Below are 13,977 nucleotides of genomic sequence, written 5' to 3'. Positions count from 1 at the left end.
TTAGATGCTATTTTACATTTCAGTGTTAGAGGAGAATATCTCTATAATACTGTACGGCGGTACCATATAGAAGCAGTCGGAGTGCCTATAGCTCCGTAGGGTTTCCATATGCTTCTCTACAGCTTCTTTTCACATGGGTTTACAGTGTACACGAGGATTTAAAGAGGGTCAGCTCTGTCAGCTCTTCAGACATGTTGGTTTTAGTAAATTCTTGTACTTTCCATAAAGTATCAATTCTGGAGCATCTCTGTTATACCTCCTGTAACATTCTTCTTGCCAATGGGGTGTGTCCTTACACACAGTGACACAGTCCAATCAGCGCTGACAATGTTTGAGGGGGTGTAGGGAAACACCCAATTGACAAGGGGCATGGTAATGTCAAGTTGTGAATATATTCCTGCATTTCCAGGGGGAATAACAGAGAAATCGCACACTGCAGAGTTCTAAGAAAAAGCGCTCCAGAAAATTGTTTGGGGTTAAGAGGATCAGTGAACTCTCATGACAGACATGCCCTAAAACAATCCTGAGGGGAGAACGTCTGTACTCACCTATAACCGTAACTTTTGCTTTTACAGAATTCCTCACAGAGTTTTCAGGGGGGAAGATGCTGATGGGAATAACTGACTTTGTATCTAGAACAAACAGGTTATGACAAAACTTAGTATGAAGATGTATAAAATGTCAGCAGGCCAGTAGGGGAGCAGAGTCTGTCTTTTCTCTGCGGCTGTAAGTCGGTCCGAGACTAAGCCTAGATTTCATAAGGAACTGATAGAAACCACCAGGGTTAACCTGCTTATTCCATCATTCACTACTCAGACACTTTGCATGCCGTCAGATTTGTTATATCTATTTGCCTGCAACTAGCATAGATTCCCTATCATTCCTATTCCCCAGCATGGCTCCCCTCTCATTCCTACTCCACAGCATGGCTCCCCTCTCATTCCTACTCCACAGCATGACTCCCTTCTGATTCCTAGTCCCCATCATGGCTCCCTCTCATTACTAGTCACTAGCATAGCCCCCCTCTGATTCCTAGTCTCCAGCATGGCTTCCCTCTCATTCCTAGTCCCCAGCATGGCTCCCTTCTTATTCCAAGTTCCCAGCATGGCTCCCCTTTGATTTCTAGTCTCTAGCATGGCTCACCTTTCATTCTTGGTTCCCAGCATGGCTCTGCTTTCATTCCTGGTCCCCAGCATGACCCACATCTCATTCCTGATCCCCAGCATGGCCCCCTCTAAATCTTGGTCTCCAGCATGGCACCCAACTAAATCTTGGTCTCCAGCATGGCACCCCCCTAAATCTTGGTCCCCAGCATGGCTCCCCTCTTGGTCCCTAGCATAGCTCCACTCTCATTCCTAGTCCCCAACATGGCTTTCCTTCTAATCCTTAAACAGTACAGTATGTGTGTATGTGTGTTATAGGTTTGTGTATATGTGATTAATTAATATTTCATTTATGCTTGTGCATGTGTATATTATGTATGTGCATCAATGTATGTGTGTCACTCTGAGGGGACCCCACAACAAATTGTACAATGGGACCCTGCGACTACCTGTTACACCCCTAAATCTAGTGACAGATTTTCTAGCTTTAGTTCACTTTACTTTTTCACCTTAACAAGCTTTGGAGGCTTCAGGATCTAACGAAAGGGAATTAAACGCCTTTCTATTAGTTACTTTTAACCCCACAACTCATCCTATATGTGCACATTCCCTACCTACATATTATTAGTGCAATATATATGCTATAGATATACTATATACAAGATATTGATTAACTATGTTCAAAGTCTCAAGACAAATTACGATTCGGACTCACCTTTTACACAGACAAAGATGCTCTTGGTTTCTTCGTTGTGTATCCCCACAGGCTTAAATAGAGGTAAAAAAAAAAAAAAGGGAAAACAAATAATCCGTGCACGTAATGTGGATGTCGTATAGAATGCTTAAAAAAGAAATGACTAAACATTGGGGTAGATTTATGGCTGAATGACTTATTTCACGAAGCGCCTGTGCCACTATTTTCAACAAAGAGAAATTGACCCGAAGCTTCAGATTTGCATAAGATGAGACTCATTTAAAAACTTTTCCGACCTTTTTCTAAGTAGATCTGATCCGACCTGGCTTTATATTTAGATTCATCAGTAGAAGGTGCACCCTGTAAGGCCCTGTTCACACAGAGTTTTTTTGGAGCTGATTTTGATGTGGAACCTGTGTCAGAATCAGCGCCAAAAAACAGACAAAATCCCCACCCCATTTATTTCAATGGGAGGCAGAGGCGTTTTTTTCTCGGGCGGCTTTTGGCCGCTCACGGCAAATTAAAGTGGCATGTCATTAGTTGCCGCGGTTTCCACCTCTAAACTTCCATTTAAATCAATCTGAAAGCAGAAAAAAAAATGCAGTTCTAGTTTACCGCTGCGTTTTTTGCCCGCGGTCCTTGCATTAGCTTCAATGGTCATAGGCAAAAACCGTAGAAAAAAAACGGCAGGCAGTTCAAAATTTGCCTAAAAATTCCTGAAGGCATTCCGAATTTTTTTCTGCCTGCAAAACACTCAGTGTGAACAGGGCCTTAATGAAACGGATGCACGCTTTACTATGGAAAGATAGTGGCACGCCGCTCGCACTGTGCACCAGTATTTATAAATCTCCCGCACTGTCGGCACTACTTTTGTCAACACCAGTGTTTTTAAGGCCTTGCAATAATTTGTAACATTCAGGGGTAACTGCGGATAATTGCAGGTCACACAAGAATAAAGGAAGCTGAGATACGGGGAGCTGTTTGGTGGGGAGAGTCCTCACACTGTAGAGCTGCTTTAGTTGTCCCTATACTCCCGTCTGAACACAGGGAGAAAAAAAAAAAATGAAAACTAGTTTTTTCCTTTGTTTTGTAGAATTTCAAAATTCTTGAATAAAAAAAAAGAAAAAACAATTTGAACAATTCTTTTGAAAATTCATTTTTAAAGGAAAATGAAATGACTGTTCTATTCTAAATAGTTTTTGACATTTTTTGCAGCTACTTGACATTTTAAAACGTGTTGCGAGAAAGCGGCCTGGTTAAAAGGAGTTATAAAAATGCTCAAAATTTATTAGACATTTTATTATGCCAATTATTTGTGTAAATTTGTGCCAGCGACGAGGAGTCTAACATGTCAACAGAGCGGTGCTAAATACAATTTTGAAAAATTTGCCGCAATTTGTGCCATTTGAGTATCATACAAACTACTGATAAATTTCCCCTAAGACTTCATCCACACTACAAGCAGACTCAAGCACAACTTATAAGATGAAGCCTCTTGATCTACATGCATGCCGTGGTTTTCACCAGCAATAACTCGGAATCTGGGGGCCACCCAACTCCCTCACTGGAAGGGATGTTCACCTCACCTCTACAGTGACCGACTTTACGACCGTATCTTTATGGGGGGGCTGGTTAGGGTCAGCGACACCTTCACATGAATTTCCAATTTGAACAATTTCGCTTGTCACGGTGACCGCCACCACACCTGCAAAGTTTGAAGTAACAAAGTTATAGGTTGAATAGACTTAATTGTAATAGGTTATATTCACTCGGGCCTAGGGAAAATCTGCGGTGGATTTTTCTGAAAACCCACGGGAGAAATTCGAAGCCGAAACTCTGACTTGTGTGGTGGATTGGGCACCGGATCCGCACGCGGTTTAGCCCTATTGTATTTTAGTTGAGCTAATCCGCGACTTTTTAATGCTGAATCCAATAATGAACAGGCTGCAGATTCCGCGCTGAATTTTTCTGGAGCGTGCAAATGTGTTTACAAGAACTCTATTCACCTGCATTGGATGCAAATTTTTAGTTGATTTGATGAGGATTTAGGCACGGAATCGGCATCTAAATCATCATCATATCCTCAACGTGTGAACATAGTCTTAGACTATATATGAAAACTTTAAAAAAAAACAAAACACCGCAAAAATACCTAGAACTATGATAACTATTACTGTATTGGCCATGGAAAATATTGCTTCTATAGATGCAAAAAAGTAGTAGAAAAATCAAATAATAAAAACAAGTGACATTTTTGGAAAAACCAGTTATGTAAGCGCCATTGGATGGGGGATGTTACATAATTTTAAAAGCAAAATTGTTTATACAGAGCGGAACATTATCCCAAATGAACAAAAATACAAAAAAAAAAAAGAGTTTCAGATGATATAAGATACCTATAAAAAACTTAAGAAGGGAACTCCAGAAAAGGCCGATGTACCAAAAGTGACACCGTATTATTATAGAATTACAAAAAATAAGACCATCTCCGTAATAAGAGAAAAGGGCCTATAAAAAAAATAAATAAAGATTCCACTACAACATAGTGATACCATACAAAATAATTTTCAGAAACAGAAATCCAGAGTTAGCCATAGACGTAGCTCAGAATGTAAATCGTGACTAGAGATTGTACATAGAATCTAGAGGGCGCCACACCACACACCCGTAAAGGGCACGCAGCTTGTTTGTCCCCTGACCCCATTCCTTGCTTATGTTCTCACCACAAATTGGGAAGTGGAATGAGGTCAACTTGAACTATTGCCTCCATGGGCTGCACATCTCCATTACTAAACATTGGCTTGTCTCAAACGTACTGAACTGTCTGCTTCTTTACCGCATCTTTTTTGTGTGATTTTGTGTTTGTTTCACTGCTTCTGTACTGTATTTGTCTCTGTTTGACTTCCATGGACTACATCTGATGTGCTTGATCACGTTATGTTTCCGATATTCTCTACACCTTTCCCGGTGCATTTATAATTCCTTTAAATTTGACGTTCCCCATAGCAAACGTTCTTCCAGCTGTCCCCTTTGTATCTAATTCCACCCCGTTATCCAGAGAATTAACCACTGGACCATCTCTAGAGGCACCTAAGTCCCGAGGCCAGCAGAATATCTCGACCCTAACTGAAGTTAAACCGGTTGGCTTTTTCTCTGGGAATTGCAGGAATCTAATCATTACTGTACGCCACGTATTAAAGATTTGTCTAGTCTTCTGAAAGATCTGGTCACTTTGTTCCTATAATCCAGTCCAATGTTTCCTCTTTAATTAAAGGAAAGGAATTTCAGCCACTAATAGGAACTTTCGTCCTAGACCAATTAGGTCTGATATAAGGAAGTCTTCATAATACAAGAGGTCACCACATGGGTGGATCACTCAAAAAACCCTAAATTTTATACATGGCAAGACATTTAGCTGCCATGGATTTGTATACAACGTAACTTACCGAGTGATTTGGCACCAAGTTTAAAGGAAAACGAGGCTCTCTCCCTAGAGCAAATACATTTTACAATTTCTTCATCCACTGGTTCTACTGTATAGTCATCAGAAGGTTCTAATGTTGTACTAACCTAAACAAAGACAGGAGATGATGAAATACAAACTGATGGGTGGGCCGCCAGGATTTACTACTCAAGAGTGTCGAAACAATAGTATATAACAACAACATCAAGACGACAACCCAAAAGACTTGTTGGAGCAAGACGCAACTCAAAGCCTTGTCCTTCCACAGAGGATCTGGTGAAGGACCTATATGATCCAAAGTTCTTGCATATCTTGTCTAAACTTGGAGTGGCCTTTAGCAATATTAATCGGTGTACACCATGGAGTATCAAGGTTCCTCACAGTTTCTAATGGATCTGGTCCCCTAAGACCCTTCCAATACACAGGAGGTAGAAGTAGAGAATATTATTTTCAAAAAATCTTGGGGTTACAGTAAACATTTTTTTTTTCTTTTTGCATACACAACTTTGGGGAAACACTCAAAATTGTATTAAGAATATAAAGGCGGTAAAATCAAGAGTAAAAAACACAGAATAGACAGCAAGTCCTCACCATGGCACATCTTCCCAAGTAATTGGACACCACAGCTCTTACAATGATAGTTTCTCCTTGGATGAAGGAATTAGGAAGATAGACATCTAGAAAGAACTCCTGGAAGGATGTAAAGTTGGCCGGGTATTCGGTCATGCCAAAACCAGACTCATATGAGAGACACACCACGTCACTGCTCCATTTAGTGCTGGTGCCAGGAACCTGCAGTGGCAGAGAGACGGAACCACTGTCCCTGTTCGAGATTTAAAAAAAAAAAAAAAAAAAAAAAAAGAGAATTATAAGCGTGCTCTTCTTGAGGTTCAAGCAATTCACTTCCATCTATCTGTAAACTTTGTAGAGTTGGCAATCAAGGATTTTATCAATGTGTGATCAGTGGGGTTACGAACCCCACCGATCATCAGAATTAAGTGTCTTCAGAGCTTTGTGGACTGCCACAACCCTTACACTGCAGTACCCACAAAGTAAAAAACACTTACGGTACTTATGTGGCTGTGTCCGGTACGGCTTCACTTGAATGTTCTGAGCTGCAGTTCCAGACATAGCCACACGTACACGGGCGACACTTTGACGGTTATGCTAAGGTAAGGCCATCAATGTAAAATCCTAGTAAAAAACTTAAGCTGAATTAACACAAGATGATTTCTTGTAAGAAATTACTGTATCTAAGGAAATTCTTGCCACGTGAATGGGTATTAACAATAAGTAATGACTGTTAAATTAATAGCTAATGAAACTATATAATTATCGTGGCTCATTACCATTCGGTCAGGTTTAGGCAGTTTAAATGCATCTTAGCTTTAGGCCTCATGCGCACTTTGCATATTTTGGCTCTGTACTACCTCTGAGTTGTATGGAGCCATTATAGGGTGCTCATAGACTTTTATGGAGCACTACTAACTCCGTAAACCTCTAAATTCATACAGAATATGGCATGCTCCATTGGGACATCGCTTCTAGGGTAGAACATCTTCGTAATATGGCGCTGTGTGGCATAGGCACCTATGGTGCATTGTGTGGAGTAGTATGAACCACACAACCCTCCATACCGCATCTGTGCTCCCGGCTCTGCCATGTGTATGGGGCCTTATACTTCTGGCCTTCATTTTTTTACCAAATGACACCAAACATTTTCATTTGACATGGCCCTACAGAAGCTGAATGAGTTTTCTTGGCTATAGTATTGCATTGAACCAAGATAACAGGTAGAAATCGAGAAGGAACTCCTAGTCCTTTCTAACGCAAAAGGAAAAGTCAATACAAGGCAACTTTTTAAAAACTTCGATCCTCCAAGAATTGATATTGTGATTCAAGGTGTTCATTGTTGGTTATTAAGAACTTACGGAATAGTGATGTGATTGTAAAACCATATCTCTTGAAAGTGAGTCTGGCCACTTTGGATCCAGGGAATATACCCGATAACAGGGGTAAATCCTTCAATATTTAAGAATATTTTATAGTCAGTACAATGGTCAGATCAATAACTGAAAAATATTGTGTTTTTTATATGGTTACAATACAGAAACTATTACAATTATAATACAACTCAATTATGTGTTTAAGCATATTTTTAAGAAAATTCCCATCTACCACATCAATCAAACAAATGCACTAGATCGGGCTCAGGGTCTCTCTCTATTAGACTAGAGCCACATCAAGATCTATGGTCACATGCATTGAAATCAACAGATGGAAGGCGCAGCTTATTTACTTTGCAGTTCCATCAGTGATAACAGATGATCCTTGAGGGGTCCGAGCAGCAGAACCCGTCAGGATAAGATTTTACTCCAGGAAACCTACTATTGGATAAAAGCAGGGTTGAACTGGCCCACCAGTCTACCAGTAGACCCTTTGGTGGGCCCAGGTTCTGAAATAGTATTTGGCCAGCAGAACGTGATGAGTTGTGCACAATGAGAAACTCAGCTTTCTGGCAAACCCAGCTCTACTACATCTTCATCAACAAGACAGACGTAATGGGTTGTCCTGATGGGACAAACCCTCTAATTTTGAAAACAGATTGAACAACTTCAATAATGGAAGACGAATATTGAAAGTTATGACTTTTTGTAAAAAAATTCTCATGTCTGGGAAGTTTAGGCAGAACTGCTCAATGGTTGCTAGATGCTGTGGAGATGAATAGGTCATTTGTAAATTCTTACCTCCTCTCCAATAATTTGAATCATCGAAAAAATAATAATACTGGCCACACAAATTTGGTTTGCTTAATGTTGTGTTTGTAAGAACATTTAGGCCGACGTTCTGAAAGAGATATAAATGCTAGTCACCATCATAACAGAAAATATTTCATAATAATACATTCATCCAGCATAACTGGGTCACCTCTGAGAATATTCCTGCCTAATACATGAACCCACCTAAAACCATGACCGAGAGAATTGGGTTGGTGGTAGTGTTTCCAACTAATTTCCTCCTAGTAATACACATGGCACAGGGTCTGCCATCATATAATCTGTAACCTCAGGTCAACATTTATACATTCCTATTATTTACAGCTATTAGGATCCAAAAATGTAATTTGTTTGCTTGTTGTATAGTTTTCTTTCAGGGCTGGTCTTATGGGTATGCTCCAAGCTGAAAAGGGTGGTCGCCACAGATGCCCTGGCACTGGGGCTTGAGACTACCACACATATTATTAATTGCATAGCAATATTATTAAGACATTGTAAAGCACTGTCATTAGATTACTTTTGGATGAAGCTGTAGCTCACTGTAAAGTGGTATTATTTGAGTACTCTATGGCGATATTATTTGAGCACTGTATGGCGGCATTATAGGCACTGTATGGCGGCATTATAGGCACTGTATGGCGGCATTATAGGCACTGTATGGCGGCATTATAGGCACTGTATGGCGGCATTATAGGCACTGTATGGCGGCATTATAGGCACTGTATGGCGGCATTATAGGCACTGTATGGCGGCATTATTTGTGCACTGTATGGCGGCATTATATGTGCACTGTATGGCGCCATTATATGTGCACTGTATGGCGCCATTATATGTGCACTGTATGGCGCCATTATATGTGCACTGTATGGCGCCATTATATGTGCACTGTATGGCGCCATTATATGTGCACTGTATGGCGCCATTATATGTGCACTGTATGGCGCCATTATATGTGCACTGTATGGCGCCATTATATGTGCACTGTATGGCGCCATTATATGTGCACTGTATGGCGCCATTATATGTGCACTGTATGGCGCCATTATATGTGCACTGTATGGCGCCATTATATGTGCACTGTATGGCGCCATTATATGTGCACTGTATGGCGCCATTATATGTGCACTGTATGGCGGTATTATTTGTGCACTGTCTGGCGGTATTTTTTGTGCACTGTCTGGCGGTATTTTTTGTGCACTGTATGGCGGTATTTTTTGTGCACTGTATGGCGGTATTTTTTGTGCACTGTATGGCGGTATTTTTTGTGCACTGTATGGCGGTATTATTTGTGCACTGTATAGCGGTATTATTTGTGACTATGGCGGTATTATTTGTGCACTGTTTGGTGGTATTTTTTGTGCACTGTATGGCGGTATTATAGGCACTGTATGGCGGTATTATTTGTGCACTGTTTGGCTGTATTATTTGTGCACTGTTTGGCGGTATTATTTGTGCACTGTTTGGCGGTATTATTTGTGCACTGTTTGGCGGTATTATTTGTGCACTGTATGGCGGTATTATTTGTGCACTGTTTGGCGGTATTATTTGTGCACTGTATGGCGGTATTATTTGTGCACTGTATGGCGGTATTATTTGTGCACTGTATGGCGGTATTATTTGTGCACTGTATGGCGGTATTCTTTGTGCACTGTATGGCGGTATTTACTTAGACATTGTGTGTAACTGCTACTTTGGCACAGTACAGTTGAATATATTTCCCCCGTCTATGGTTGTGGTGACACTATATATTGCCATAGTTACATAGTACGGTTGAAAAAAAAAAAGACACGGGTCCATCAAGTTCAACCAAGGGATGTGAAAAGGAAAGGGATGGAACAAAATTTCTACACATAGGAGCTGATATTGTTTAATTCTAGGAAATTAACTTTGCATTTTTTGCAGCATCTCCTGTCCCTGCTGTGACGTCTCCTGCGGTAGGCTATTCCATAGATTCACAGTCCTCACAGTAAAGAAGACTTGTCGCCTCTGCAGATTGAACCTTTTTTTCTCCAGATGGACGGAGCGCCCCCTTGTGTTTTGAGGGGATTTTACATGGAACAGGATTTCAGCATATTCTTTGTATCTGCCATTAATATATTTATATAAGTTATTAAATACAGGAAAAAAAAAAAAAAAGGGTATACTGTCATATACCAACCCAACGGGGCTACAAGGACACTCTTTTGGCCTCCACCATGTGAGTAGAGCCCTGTGAATACAATAAGTGTATACGCCAGGAGCTTTTCCCAAACGTCATGTGAATAGAGCCTAAAGGCCCTTTTACATGGGCCAATTTTCAGTCATTCATCGCCTGATCGTATAATTTATGCAGCAGAAAAAATTATTGTTGTCGGCAGCACATCTCCTTCTGTAAAGAGGGAGACGTGCTGCCGATATGATAGAAATTTATGGGGGCGAGCGATGGTACAGTAGTAACGGGCGCTCGTCCCTATATGTACATTACTGATCATAGCTTCTTGTGAAAGGAGCAAACGAGCGCCAATCAACAAGCTGCCTGGTTAATGGGAGCTGATTTACACGGCCGACGTTGAGCCGTGTATGAGGACCCTAAGCCCCATCCCAATCCAAAGAAAAGAATGACATGGTTGCATAAAGATAAAGTAAAAGAAGTATAGATACCTCAATGCTAGACAAGGAAAGTGAATATTCGATGTGTCGCTGGTAAGGTTGGCTTATTTTATAGCTTTATATTACAAAGGTATCTTTTAGTATCCAATACATTACAAATACTCACTCTGAACAGCTTCCCGGCATCTCCCTCATTTTGGAAATCCAAAAGTGAATAGAAAAATCCATCTATTAAGATCTGTTTATCAATATCAATACAGGGAGGATCAGGTGGAGCTAAATAGTATCCTGCGATGTTGTACCCATACAGACTGTTGTATTGTAGAGTTGAATAAACCTAAAATAAAGAAGAAAAATATCATTCATCTACATCACCAAGAACCATTTTATACCCCACAGAGAATCGGACACGGTTTTCTTTCATTATAATCAATGTTATATTACAATATATTATACTGAATAGTAGTAATCAAACAAATGACCTCTATTTCTTGCTTCCCGAAGAACAGGTTTTTTTAAAGTAAATATTATATAGGAGTTTGTCTGTCTCTGAATGATTCTAAGGGTCCATGTTTAAAGGGGTATTCCATTCTAAAACATTTATCACATATCCCTCTCAGGTGGGGGAGGGGTGACCGCAGCAAGAGGACTTTGAATAGAGCGGCGGTTGAGCATGTGTGCTGCCTTTCCATTCACAGTCTATAGCACTAAAAGAGAGTCAAACTTGACGTGATCGGTGGTGTCCCAGCAGTCAGACCCCTACCCCGATTAGTGGGGGTCCCAGTCGATAGGTGATAAATGTTTTCGCTTGGAATACCCCTTTAAGGGGGTTGTGAATCTGTAGGCACTCCATGTGCTACCAAATGGAGCCTTCAGGAGGCATTGTATTCTCACTTTCTTGGATTCCGTGTGGGTACAATGTGGCCCCATAACTGGCTATAGGCCCATGTTGAAGATCTGCACAACTTGACTCTGTAAATAGGCCATGCGCAAGAGCTCTAAAGTCTGGAGGTCCAGTAGGGACTTTGACCAATCACATGCACTGTTGCTTGACAGTGCATGTTGGGACATATGACAGGCCAGTCAGCTGTCTGTTTGTTGAGAAAGGTTCTGAATTGTGCATTCTAAGAGCAATGAACAGGGGTGAATAATAGTCCATCTTCTGGACTTTTGACATTGATTTACAAGTTAGTAGCTAATAGGTGGCACTAGAGAGCCAGTTTTCTTCCTTCAGGAAAGCTATTTTGCCTTTTCCCAGGGAGCATTGCCCTAAATACTCCCTATCAGCTTTATCTATGCAAACATTACCTTCCAATAGTCCACCTTAAGAGATGTTTCTACACTTATGAATTAATTTGACAATTTGGATAAATAGCTGGAAGTACCATTACAGGTGTGAAATGCTGGTCCTGATGTAGACCTGGAATGCTTGAATCGTAGACTCTCACTGTACACAAGGATCGGGGATCTGCTGTAATCTCCAAGTTGACAGTAGAACCAGGCATTCCACTTCCTTTTGAAAATTTTGAAGATACCTAGTGAAAAAAACAACAACCGGATTACGAAATATTCATTGTAGTGACCAGATCCCAAATTTCTAAGTCACCATATTTACAGAAAAGTATGACCAATAACCACAGACTCCTATGTCTTTAATGGAACCTCTGTTGCCTAAGCCCATAAAATGTAATGAGATTACATAGACTAGTAATTCCCAACCTTTTTACCATGGGGAAACCCCTACAATGCCTACTGTAAAAGTCGTCTTCATATTACTGTCTTCTTGGGAGCCCCTAACCTGGGAAACACTGACAGAAAATAACTAGTTGAGGACATTAAATGGGTTTTGTGGGACCAAAACTTATTAGCAGTGTAGTCACTGTGGTATGTGAGTACACCCGCTAATGAACATTCCGGTCCCCTGTCGCGCTGATTCTGAGATTCCGGGGAACCGGAAGTCTAGTTGCACAGTCTTCTTTGATGACGATACGACTATTTGGGATTTGACCAGGTGTCACAATGAAAAGTTGTACACTCATCAAAGACGACTGCAACTAAACTTCCGTTCCCCCCGGCAGGGCTATAAAAATCTATGAAAAGCTCAGAATCCGTGCGACGGGGTTCCGGAATGTATATTAGCGCGTGTACTCACATACTGCAGGGACTACATTGATAATAATTTTTGGTCCCCACATAACTCCTTTTAAGTTATTCCCCTCACCAAGCCGTATACTCATCAATTAATACTCTGTCACGGGCAGCATGCTACTGCATCCCATTCAAAGGCAATGAGATAAAGTTCAGAAAAGTTTGTGCCTCGATTGAACCTTTCAAAAACATCACATGTTGTTACCAAGAACCTTCATACTATAGGGGGTAGACTATACAAATGCTATGGGACCCTAAACAAAGGGCGACTCATCTGAGGCATCTTTATCAACACTTTCTTTGGCCTGTGTGACCCTAAAAAGGTCTCGCTCTATAATAAATCATAGCTATGTTGACATGAACCAGCCCCAATAAAGGGCACCAATTGGATTTTTGCTAAGAGGCCCCCTCTTCTTTTTGTACACCACTGATTTTAGCTACAGGAGTTTCTCATAGACAATAATAGTAGAACTGTGGTATACAACGTTACATCATTCATACATCTGTCTTCATAAAAAGTGTCGAATGGATGTGTCGAAAGCGGTCCATAATAGGTCAAAATATTATCATCGATCGTGATTGATGATTTTTTTTCTTTACCTGATTTTTAAAGCACGTCTCCGTATTGAGACGAATCGTGTCTGTCACAACCTCTTTCTTCAACATGTAGTAGACAACAACGTCAATAACTGGAACATATTCCACAGATATTTCTAGTTGGATATAAAATTCACCCTGAAGAGCTGCAATGTGGAAACAAACAGTATATATAAATTATATTTTTCGGGCTATGTGGTCAATAGTTTGTGAAAGGTTTACACTATATAGGAGAACACTCTTGGCTTGGCATAGACTAGGAACGTCTTCTCTGGACCGATATAGCTGGCCAGGGTTCTCGATTAGTTTTTGTGTTTATAGCCATCTTGACATTATTGCTTTTCTTTTTAATTCTAGAATCAAGATGTGTATTTATAAAGCAAAACTAGGGTGCTACTTACCGTTGGTAAGATCTACTGGATTTTCGCCAAATCCTACAATCTTTGTTCTTGACAATATCTACAGTGACAGAATAAGAGAAACCACGAGGGTTGTTAAGATCAAGGGTCCTCCTACACAGCCCGACACGGGCCGTGTAAACAAACGCCGATCAAGGAGACAGCTCGTTGATCGGCGCATTTTTTCTCCTTTACTGCGCTCCTTACT

At 40.7% G+C, this 13,977-nt stretch overlaps 1 protein-coding gene across 1 annotated transcript in view; it reads right to left on the bottom strand.

The window, feature by feature from the left end:
• LOC142663873 (alpha-2-macroglobulin-like) overlaps window positions 1-13,977 on the bottom strand; it is a 37,322-nt gene that overhangs the window by 16,036 nt on the left and 7,309 nt on the right. The window contains exons 4-14 of the mRNA XM_075842707.1: window positions 13,773-13,830; window positions 13,375-13,517; window positions 12,012-12,161; window positions 10,793-10,963; window positions 8,008-8,107; window positions 7,192-7,282; window positions 5,852-6,083; window positions 5,244-5,367; window positions 3,384-3,502; window positions 1,819-1,870; window positions 549-632 (exon numbers count right to left, since the gene is read on the bottom strand). Of these exons, the coding sequence (XP_075698822.1) occupies window positions 549-632; window positions 1,819-1,870; window positions 3,384-3,502; window positions 5,244-5,367; window positions 5,852-6,083; window positions 7,192-7,282; window positions 8,008-8,107; window positions 10,793-10,963; window positions 12,012-12,161; window positions 13,375-13,517; window positions 13,773-13,830 (1,324 nt within the window). The remainder of the gene's footprint in view (window positions 1-548; window positions 633-1,818; window positions 1,871-3,383; window positions 3,503-5,243; window positions 5,368-5,851; window positions 6,084-7,191; window positions 7,283-8,007; window positions 8,108-10,792; window positions 10,964-12,011; window positions 12,162-13,374; window positions 13,518-13,772; window positions 13,831-13,977) is intronic.

The sequence above is a fragment of the Rhinoderma darwinii genome, chromosome 11, assembly GCF_050947455.1.
Source record: "Rhinoderma darwinii isolate aRhiDar2 chromosome 11, aRhiDar2.hap1, whole genome shotgun sequence".
NCBI lineage: Eukaryota > Metazoa > Chordata > Amphibia > Anura > Rhinodermatidae > Rhinoderma > Rhinoderma darwinii.
The sequence above is the reverse complement of the archived record's forward strand: the minus strand, read 5'-3'. Positions and strand labels throughout refer to the sequence as shown.